The sequence below is a fragment of the Acomys russatus genome, chromosome 10, assembly GCF_903995435.1.
Source record: "Acomys russatus chromosome 10, mAcoRus1.1, whole genome shotgun sequence".
Lineage (NCBI taxonomy): Eukaryota > Metazoa > Chordata > Mammalia > Rodentia > Muridae > Acomys > Acomys russatus.
This window is the reverse complement of record NC_067146.1, coordinates 74,169,121-74,178,937: the sequence shown is the minus strand read 5'-3', so window position 1 is coordinate 74,178,937 and position 9,817 is coordinate 74,169,121. Positions and strand designations below refer to the sequence as shown.

The 9,817-nt window shown below is 55.7% G+C and overlaps 2 protein-coding genes across 2 annotated transcripts in view; one reads left to right on the top strand and one right to left on the bottom strand.

The window, feature by feature from the left end:
* Positions 1-1,670: 1,670 nt before the first annotated feature.
* Positions 1,671-9,780, bottom strand: Znf467 (zinc finger protein 467). The gene is made up of 5 exons (XM_051152432.1): positions 9,355-9,780; positions 7,346-7,421; positions 6,427-6,543; positions 5,714-5,827; positions 1,671-3,292 (listed from the first exon to the last, which is right to left on the bottom strand). Exons 2-5 carry the CDS (start codon positions 7,377-7,379, stop codon positions 1,767-1,769), a joined length of 1,791 nt encoding a protein of 596 aa, XP_051008389.1. The 5' UTR covers positions 7,380-7,421; positions 9,355-9,780; the 3' UTR covers positions 1,671-1,766.
* The window catches only part of LOC127194187 (SCO-spondin-like), a 58,940-nt gene continuing 58,550 nt past the window's right edge, over positions 9,428-9,817 (top strand). The window contains 1 exon segment of the mRNA XM_051151510.1: positions 9,428-9,551. Within this exon segment, the coding sequence (XP_051007467.1) occupies positions 9,428-9,551 (124 nt within the window).

Below are 9,817 nucleotides of genomic sequence, written 5' to 3'. Positions count from 1 at the left end.
TCCCCACTCCCTGAGATGCCGCGTGACCTCCTGTACAACGGGGTGGCTCTGGGCTTTTGGGCTCTCCGGCTACTTCCGGCTTCTCCTCCTCTGTCATTGGACACTGCAGCTCTCTGGATCCTGGCTTGGATCTAATCTTTTATTTCCATCTAACTCCCCACCCAGGCTTCCCATGACTTCTTAAGCCTAGGAAGTGGCATCCTACCAGCGTCCCTTGACTATGCTCCATTTCTGTTCACCCCAGGAGCCCACTGGGCTGGCCAGGTTTTGGTTTTATCTGTTTTGTTGCCAGCCTAACACAAGCTAGAGTCATTTGGGAAGAAGGAACCTCAATTAATAAAATCCACCAGACTGGCCTATAGGCAAATCTGTGGGGGCATTTTCTTGATTAATGGCTGTTGTAGGAGTAATAGTTGTTGTGAGCAGTGTCCCAACCCCCGCCGCCCCCCCCCACAGGTGGTCCTGTGCCTTTTTTTTTTTAAAGAAAGCAAACTGAACAAGTCATAAGAACAGGCCAATAAGTAAGCAGTATTCCTCCATGGTCTCCCCTTCAGTTCCTGCCGACTTCCCTGATCATGGGCGATAACCTGAAAGTGTAAAACACGCAACCCTCCTTCCTATCCAAGGTGCTTATCGGTCAGTGTTTTATGACAGCAGCAGTAAGGCAAAGCAGGGAGCTCACTTGTGCCACGATGGGAGGGTCCTTGCCTCATCGGCTCCCTACCCTTTCCAGGCTTAGCACCCAGGAAACAGTTGCCTGGGGTGTTTTTTGTGGTTAGTCATCTCTTAATAGGCTAGAAATGGGTCTCAGCTCGTATCTATGCTCATTTTAATGAAAAGTTGAAGTTCTGGGGTAGTAACGGATTCCCTACATGTCCCCCTCAAGTCAGAAGAGAGGTCCAGTCCCCACCCACTTCTGCTACTCCTCTCACTGCCAACCAGCCCCACTGCTTCCATCTGTCTCAGCTGGGCGGGGCGGGCAGTTGCAGTGCCTCCAGGCTCAAGTGCTCCTCACCAGGAGAAACTTTATGGTGCAGCTTGTTGCTTCCTTCCTTCCCAAGCAGGTGGGGGTAAGGGTGCCTCTCCAAGGGCTGCAAACAGATGGTACATAGTGCCCCAGCCCATGCTAGTCCCTTGGGAACAGCCAACAGTAGCCTGCACTCTCTAGTCCTCATCCCCTCTTTCCATGCCAAATGTCTGAGCTGCACACACACACACACCACGTGGGCGCATGGTACTTTTTTTTTTTTTTTTTTTTTTTTTTTTGCACATTTGTGTATATTACACTTTGCTTGGGAAGAACAACCAGCTAGCTAAGTTTAGCTTCCCTGGACTGACAGGAAAGGGCTTTTCCTGTGGCTGGAGGTGGCAGTGAGTGGAAGAGTCAGACTTTCCTTCTCTGGCTCAGTGAGCCACCCCCAGAACTCCAGATCTGAACTTTAATGAACATCAAGTACATAAATAACTATTCTTTCCCTCTATTTAGAGGTTTCTTGCTCAGTCTCGCCTTGACCTGGTTGATTCCCCCAGAAACGTCTGTTTTTCAATGTGGTATCTGCAAGGCTGATGCAAGGCTGCAAGGCTCTGAGTGTTCTTTGTCACAACTGTCCATGAGCTGAGTACGCTTTTCCGTCTTCTCAACTAATGACTCGGGTGTCCTGGTGCTTCTGTAACAACCTAGGTGCGAGTGATGAAAACCCACCATGTCTCCAGGCATGAGTCTCCCAAATCTGTCAGGAAAGGAAAGATGCCAGTCAGAATTCTTCTTAGAAGAAGATTGGAGGCGGTACCACCTCGGAGGGATTGGGCCAGGCTGGAGCAGTGAGGTTTGAGGCTGAAGCTGGGAGGGTCGCTTCCCCATGGATGCGTTGGTGCCGCACCAGGTGGGTCTTACGGCTGAAGCTCTTCGCGCACTGTGGGCAGGAAAAGGGGCGGGAGCCGGTGTGGATCGCCTGGTGGCGGACCAGGTTGGTTTTGGAGCTGAAGCAGCGAGCGCAGACTGCGCAAGCGTGGGGGCGGCTGCCTGTGTGCACTGCCTGGTGGCGGCCCAGGTGAGATTTGCGACTGAAGCGGCGACCACACTGCGCACAGGCGAAAGGTCTAGCCCCGCTGTGGGCCCGGGAGTGGGCGACTAGATTGGGCCGTGAGCCGAAGCGGCGGCCGCACTGCGCGCAGGCGAAGGGCCTTTCGCCCGTGTGCACTCGCCGGTGCCGGGCCAGGTGCTGCCCGTGCGCGAAGCCGCGCCCGCAGTCCGGGCAGAAGAAGGAGCGCTCGCTGGAGGTGGTGTGCTGAGATGCCGCGGGCCCCGAACCCGGGCCACAGTCAGGCGCGTGGGGAGTGCAGGCCGAGGGCTCGGCTGCGGCGGGGTCCACGTTGGCGCTCAGTGCACACTCATCGCACCCAAAAGGACGACCCTCGGTGAAGTGCAGACTCTGGTGCGTGGCGAGGTTCTTTTTCCAGCCAAAGCTCAGACCGCAGTGGGAACAAGCGAAAGGCTTGGGCCCGGGAGGGGACGGGGTTAGGGATGCGGTGGGGGAGTGGGGAGAAGGGGGAGCATCGGGAGAGGACCGGGTGCGGTTAGCAGCGTCGTGCACCCTCTGGTGCCGTATCAGGTGTTGCTTGTGGGTGAAGCTACGTGTACACTGAGTGCATTGGTAGGGCCTCTCGCCCGTGTGGATGCGTTGGTGACGGATCAGATGTGTCTTCTTACGGAAACGCTTCTCGCATTCCGTGCAGGGGAAGGGTCGCTCTCCAGTGTGGGTCTTCTGGTGCGAGCCCAGGTGAATCTTCTGGCTGAAGCGTTTGCCGCACTCGGCGCACGGGTAGGGCCGCTCGCCAGTGTGCGTGCGTAGATGGCGGGTCAGGTGGGCTTTCTTGCTAAAGCGCTTATCGCACTCTGAGCACGGGAAGGGCCGCTCTCCGCGGTGGCTGCGTTGGTGCAGGAGCATATGGGCACGCTGCGTGAAGCTGCGGCCGCAGTCCGGGCAGGCACAGGGACCCTCGCCTCGGTGCAACCTCTGGTGCAGTCGCAGGGTTAGCTGATCTCGGAAACGCCGCTCACATTCCTCGCAGCCGTAAGGTTTCTCAGGGATCGGGGCCCATCCCGACAGCGCGAGCCCACCTAGTGCCCCTGGAGTCCCTGGCTCCAGTTTGTACGCCACAGCCAGGTGACCCAAGTCGGGAGTGGGAAAAGGGCTGGGAAGGAAGGAGAGATGCTGGGGCCACTCCACCTCCTCCTCTGCCTCCTGGTCCTCTTCCTCAACCTTCACCTTCCGTATCATCCATTCCTCCCCTACATAGTCAAAAAGGAAAAAAGAAACTGTGTGAAAGCCCATCCATGGACACATCCTCACTTACAGTATCGCTGCAGTCCGCCTCCTTTCTGTACCCCACTCCAAGCTTCCTGGGAATCAACGAACCCCAAAGTCCTTTCCGCTTTCTGTTCCCTTTGCAGCCAAACAGTGCTGGCAAGCACCGCCCCTCTTGGGGCTTCTCTCCCTGGCTAGCCAGCTCCCCCCACCCCCCACCCCAGGGCCTTTCCCAGAATCCTTAGCAGACAATTCTTCCCTCTGCTCGCTCCCTCCCTCCACAAAAGATCAGCTGCCCACTTCTGTCCTCAAGCTTTCTCTGAGCGTCCATCCTTTGGAGGCTGTCCCCTATCACTCACTCTGGCCCCTCTTGAGTGTCCTTCAAACTGGCTATAGTGTCAACCTGATCTTGGCACTCCCCAGCTAACTTTAACCCTAAGGGGCAGGACTAGGAGGCAGGTTGGCCTTAGAACCTTGCACCTCTCCCTTTGCTTCCCCAGGAAGCTTCTCCCCCCACCCCCTCTACCCCCCTCCCCCCCCACCCTGTGCTCCATCCGGGTTCTCAAATGCTCCCTCCTCTGCTTCATCTCCCTTTGGCTCCGCAGTTAAAGCTCCCTTTCTCCTGCTCTACCGGACTGGGAAGTCCCATTAAGAAAGAAGCTGAGGCGGGGTGTGGTGGTACACGCTTTTAATCCCAGCACTCCCAGCACTTGTGAGGCAGAGGCAGGTGGATCACTGTGAGTTCGAGGCCAGCCTGTGAGTCGACAGCCAAGGCTACACAGAAAAACCTTGTCTGGAAAAACCAAAAAGAAAAAAAGCAAGAAAGAAGCTGAAGTTTATAGCATCAAGGGAAGAATTAAAGAAGAGAAGACAGATTGGGCGGGGGGGTGTTTACAGGCTGGGGGAGGGGCAAGGGGCTGGTGAGTGTTCAGCTGTTAGGAGAAGCAGAGAAAGGCCTCAAGGGAAGCCTCAGCCCAAGGGCAGATTCAAGTTCCTAGGGAACTCTCACAAAAGGCATCCATGCCTGCTGAAAGAATCTGTTCTCTTCCTTCCTTCTAAGCCCCACCCCCAATCATGTCTGAGAACACTTGAGCCACATGATCTGAGTGCTGCCTGGCCCTGAAAGCCTGTCATAGCCCGAGCCTTGATCATATTACACACAGATTACATTTTGCTCCCTGCTTCTAACTCACTGGTTCCCAATCACTGTCTGCTTAGCCTCCGTGCCACTCCTCTGCACTGAGCTCCCACACCCCTATTCCGGCTTCCCTCCTCCTCGAGGTGTGAAGCTCTGTCTTCCACAATGCTGCTCTTCAACCTGTCATACATCACCTTTCCTGCTTCCTGCCTGGAAGTCCTTTCTCCAACAATAATGTCTCCCCCCCCCCCAACGCTACCACGCCCCTTCCCCTCCTCCACTCCACTTGCAACAGCTGAAATCTATGCTTATCTCACAATGCAGTACAAAAAGCAACATTTTGACATGCCCAGCACATAAAGACCCTTTACCATAACTCCCTATAGCAATTACCATTGATATTAACTTCTGTGCTTAATTAAAGTCCCGTAGTTATGTTTTATTGATTTATGGTTTAGCTTCTGGATGGGAGACATCTTGAATTCTAAGACCAGCTCTATGACCATTTATTTGAGGCCAGCTATGATTGAGGCAGTGTGAATGTCCTGTCACAAAGCATCATACCAGCCGTGATGTTACTGTCACCCCGATGATGGGTAAACAAGCCTCCCCTAGGGGAACACAGCACCCTCCCCAGAGCACTCAGCAGATCAGTGCAGAACACCGGTGCAACGCAGGTCTGTGCAGCTAGATGCTCCGGTTTGTCCTGCTACACTCAAAACCTTTGTGCAGCAGGCACTAAATGAATCCTTGTTGAGTTCAGTGACGCCACTCAAGCAAGTGGTGATGACTGCAAGACTCGATGAGTAGGGCCTTGGAGTGATTGCCTGGGGAATGGGAGAGATGAGCTGGTGACTACAGCCTGGGTCGGGAGTGGCATGTGGGGTGGGCTGCTACAGACTTGGGGGGGGATTTCGGTACCATGAAAATCAGCAGAGATTTGGGGAAAGGAACATACAGGTACAGGCAGTGAGCAAGCTGATGAACAGCCTGTATCTTTGGGGCGATTATAATCCAAGAGAGCAACAGCATGTACTAATGGGGTGGGGGGGATGATGAGGGAAATTGGGACATCCACAAGTGGGTGAATGTGAGATGCACTTCTCTGTGGTACTTTCCTCTCCCATTCCCCTGTCCACAGATGTGAAACTCCAAAGGGGGGTAGGGCCTTGGTTGGGAGGACCTGGAGCACAGCTATCTCCTCAGAGAGAACCCCTGGAATCTGCTTGGTCCCTGTTCCCTTTCACTCATCCTGAGCATGACTCACCTGGGACAGAGCTCGCAGGCTCAGCCTTCTGTGGGGCACAGGCCTGGCTGCCCATGCAAGGAGCTTCAGCTTGTTCTGTGTGAATACCTTCTTTCTGGCCAGGGGTCTCAGGCCCTGAAAGAGATGAGGATGCCCCCATGGACTCTGGAAACACTGCAGATGGAAGACAGTGCCCACTGGTCCTAGGAAGCAAGCTTGAACTCTGCAAAGATCTCTCTCCTATGTCATATCTCCAACTGGCACATTCCCTGTAGCTAAAGCAGGGGCTAAGGGTGGACTGGAGCCACGACTATGAGGAATTTCTGGACTATGTGTTTTATGAGGAGGTGGAAGTAAGGAAAGACCTTTGATCTGAGCATTAGGTCAGCTCCAGGTTAGGAAGATAATAGTGAAAAGCCAGGCCATCTCTTGCCTTAGGCATTCCTGCTTCATCCCATCTGCAGCAGTCTAGGTCTCCCTGGCTAAGCTTTACCCCTCCCACTGCACTTTCCGTCTTCTTAGGTGGTTTACAACTTTTACCATGTTTACAGTTCCTGCTGGCTGTCTGCTGTTCACTCTAAGATTACATTGTGTGAAGGGAGGGACCTAGGTCTGTTTAGTGCCTAAGGAACTCCAAATGTCCAGAATAGCGTCCAGCAGTGAAGGTGTTTACTAGATGGCTTGTGGAAAAAGGAACACTCTCTCCTGAGTCACCCTCCATGGTCCCCACTTACCTGAGCAAGAGTGCAGTGTGCTCTGTTCTCTAGAGGATGGCATCTTCTCCTGTACATTATTGACCCCATCCCTGGGCTCACTTTGGGGAGCCATCTCTGGCTGTCCCACCGAGAATCCTGTTACAGGCAGAGGGATGAGGTCAAAGGAAGCTTCTAGTATTGAGCTGATATCAGAGATGGGGCACTTTCCCAGCTGGGTTGTCTACAAGGACAAAGGACTACTGCCCAAGCTCCCTAGCAGTCTGGTCAGTTATTAAGCTTAGCCCTTCCCCCCACCCCCACCCCCGAGACAGGGTTTCTCTGTATAGCCTTGACTGTCCTGGCTTCGCTTTGTAGACCAGGCTGGCCTTGAACTCACAGTCATTCGCCTGCCTCTGCCTCCCGAGTACTGGGAGTGCTGGGATTAAAGGCCTGCGCCATCGCAAGCTTAGCCCTTTTAATAGAAGGGAGAAAAAAAAGAAAGAAAGCAAAGAAACTGAATAGTTTGAAATAGAAAAAAAAAAAATCTGAATTCCAGTGCTGTGCAGAGGAGATGGTAGCTCAGTGGGTAAAGGTACTTGCTACCACCCCTAATGATCTGCATTTGGTTTCTAAACCCACATGGTAGGAGATAACTCAGGAAATTGTTCTCTCACCTTCATACGTGTGCATGTACATGTAATGGAGATAAACACAATAAATAAATAAATAAATAAATAAATAAATAAATAAAGCACTTTGTTGTTTTTAGCTTCCAGTTCTCTGTGAATGCACATATACAGTGTAGAATAATCATACTGGTGTGGTCACTGGGGCACATGATGGTGACCTACTGCCTTTCCGGGCCCCCGTGGGCTCAGAACTCAGGGCTGGGAACAGCACTGCTGCATTATGGATGCCTAGGAACTCCCACCCTCCTGGTTCCTTTGTCCCCACTCACCCAATGAGTTCAGAGCCTCCAGGGTCTCTCTCATGGCCACCAGGAGTGGCTTTCCTAGGCGATCAGGCCACAGACCCTAAAAAGACAGCCCTGTTCAGATTCTTCCTGTCAGCCTCCACCTAGGTCTTTGCTGTCCCCAAGAGCACCCAAGTGATATCCCTGGAACAGGTGAGGGAACTCAGGGGACACTGGATTTGGAGCTGAGACCTCTGAAGGTGGGTAGCCAATCACATAGAGCCTTCTGCAAACTCTGGTTGGCTAGAGCCCTTGTCTTCACCTGCCCAGTCTTTAAAGCCATCCCCAAGGCCATCAGAGGTCACTCACCACCCCTGTGTCTTTGCCTGGGGAAGTACAGGGACACTTAGTTCTCTGGATAGAAGGTGGGAGACCAAGGTGGGGAGTGGAAAATTTCACATGGACCCTGCAGGGCCCCAGAGGTAGGAGCTACTGAAATAGGAGCCAGCTCAGGGGGAGTAGTGACACTTCAGAGACACTGAGAAGGGTGGGGGTGGGGGTTGAACAGGGGTTCTTGCAGAGGTAGTAAATGACTCTTACTTCCTTTTCCTAAACCCCTACCTCAAAGCCACACAACCCCCATAGGACTAACCCGACAAGGAACCCACCACCACCACCACCAGGCCAGGACACTCCCCGATTTTTGCACTTCCCAGCTCTTCCTCCAACCGGTTCTCTGCCCCTCCTTTAGCAGACTCCCCTCCCCCTTCCCTGGCAGCCTTCCCTCTGCCCCTCCCCTCTCTCATAGCCTTCCGCCCTCTCTCCCCACCAAATCTGGCATCCTTTTGGGGCCCCTCCTACTGCCCCGCCCCTTTGGCTCCTCCCCCTGCGCACACCCGCTGGGTCAACCCCTAGGGGCCCCCTTCTAGTCGGTCCTCAGCCGCTACTGCCTCTCCTGACCCTCCTCTCCCAGCAGTCTTGGGCAGCGCTCCCCTCCCCCTCCCTCCTGTACCCTCCCGCCTAGTTCTCTGCGCGCCACCCCCTTCCCGGGCAGCACACTCTCCCTTCCTTACCCCTCCTCTTTTCCTTCCTCCCTCCCCCCCCCCACAACTCCCGCCCTCCCCTTTCTCAGCTGCTCTCCCCCTCCCGCTTGCCCCTCCCCTCTCCTCCCCCACTCGGGTTTCTTTTCCTTCTTTCCTCTCCTCGGTTCCCTCCCCCTCCCCCACACCATCCTCCCCTCAGCTTCCCTCCCTCCTGCTGCTCTCCTTCCCCTCAGCGGCCCCCGCCTCCCTTCCCCCTCTACTAGCTCAGGCTCCGCTTCCCTCCCCTCCGGGTCCCCAGTCTTGTTCTTCCCCTCCCCCTCCTGGTCCGCTCTCTCTAGCTCCCAGGTCTCACGCCCCCCACCCCGGGGAGACTCCAAGCTAACCCCGCAGTCTCCGGACCTACTCACTGGCTCTGCCCCTCCCCAACCCCCTTTCTTCCCAACATACCTCCCTCTCAGCGCCCCCAGCCCATTTCTGCTCCCCTCTGACTTCACACCCTCTCCGTAGTTTTCCTCCTGAGCAGACTCCCCCTCAATCCCTAATCCCCGCCCCCGTAAGAGCACGGGAGTCACCACTCCGGGTCCTGGCCCCCTGTCCTGCTCAAGGCTCACCTGTCAGCGTCCTTCGCTTCCCCAGCGGTTTCATTCCCCGCTGCCGGTTTCTTGCCCCTTTGAGCTGGACCCTTCTTCCTACACTCTAGGTCGAAGAACCCTACTCCCTCTCCTTGAGATCCTCCCCGCAGGCCCCTCCCGCCCTCTTCCCACCTGCTCCCACAGGGCCTTGCCCCCACTCCTTGCCCACCCCCCCCCACCCCCCAGTTTCCTAGTTTCTCCCTCTGCTCCTAGACCCTCCCTCTCCTCCCTCCCTCTTCTGACCCCCGCCCCTCCCCCACACTCTAGTCGGCGCGCCCCTTCCCTCGGGGTTGTCACCTGCCGAGAGCCCGCAGCTCTTGTAAAGCTCAGTTTGGGTGGCGGGCGGAGATCCCTGCCCAGGAACCTCCGGTGTCCTTACCTGGCGGGCTCCTCGGGCTGCGTACGGGGGACCCAAGCGCTCGGGCCTCCGGTCCCGGGCGGCCGCTTGCACAATGGCGCCTGCTGCCTGCAGCTTGGGTGCGGGCTGCCCGAAAGACTCCGGGACTGACAGCCCTGAAACTTCGTGGGGAGGGGAAGGAAAGGCGCGGAGGAAGAGGGTGCGGGGCAGCGTTGCGGGTGATGGGAGGAACCCGGGAAGCGGGAGCACTGCTCCGGGACACCAGGCTAAGGAGGAGGGTCTTTGAGAGACCCGTCGCGGGAGGGTGCACTAATGGGCTGAGTGCAGGTGACGGTCTGTAGGCAAGATGCCCGGAGTGGGGAGATGGAAAGTGGGAGCTTAAGACCGTGGAAGGGAAGAGAGGAGAGGAAGGGGAAAGAGGAGGCTAGGGAGGAAGGGCACTCGGGCTAGGAGGGAGGGTGCTCATAGCCTAGGAGGGAGGAGC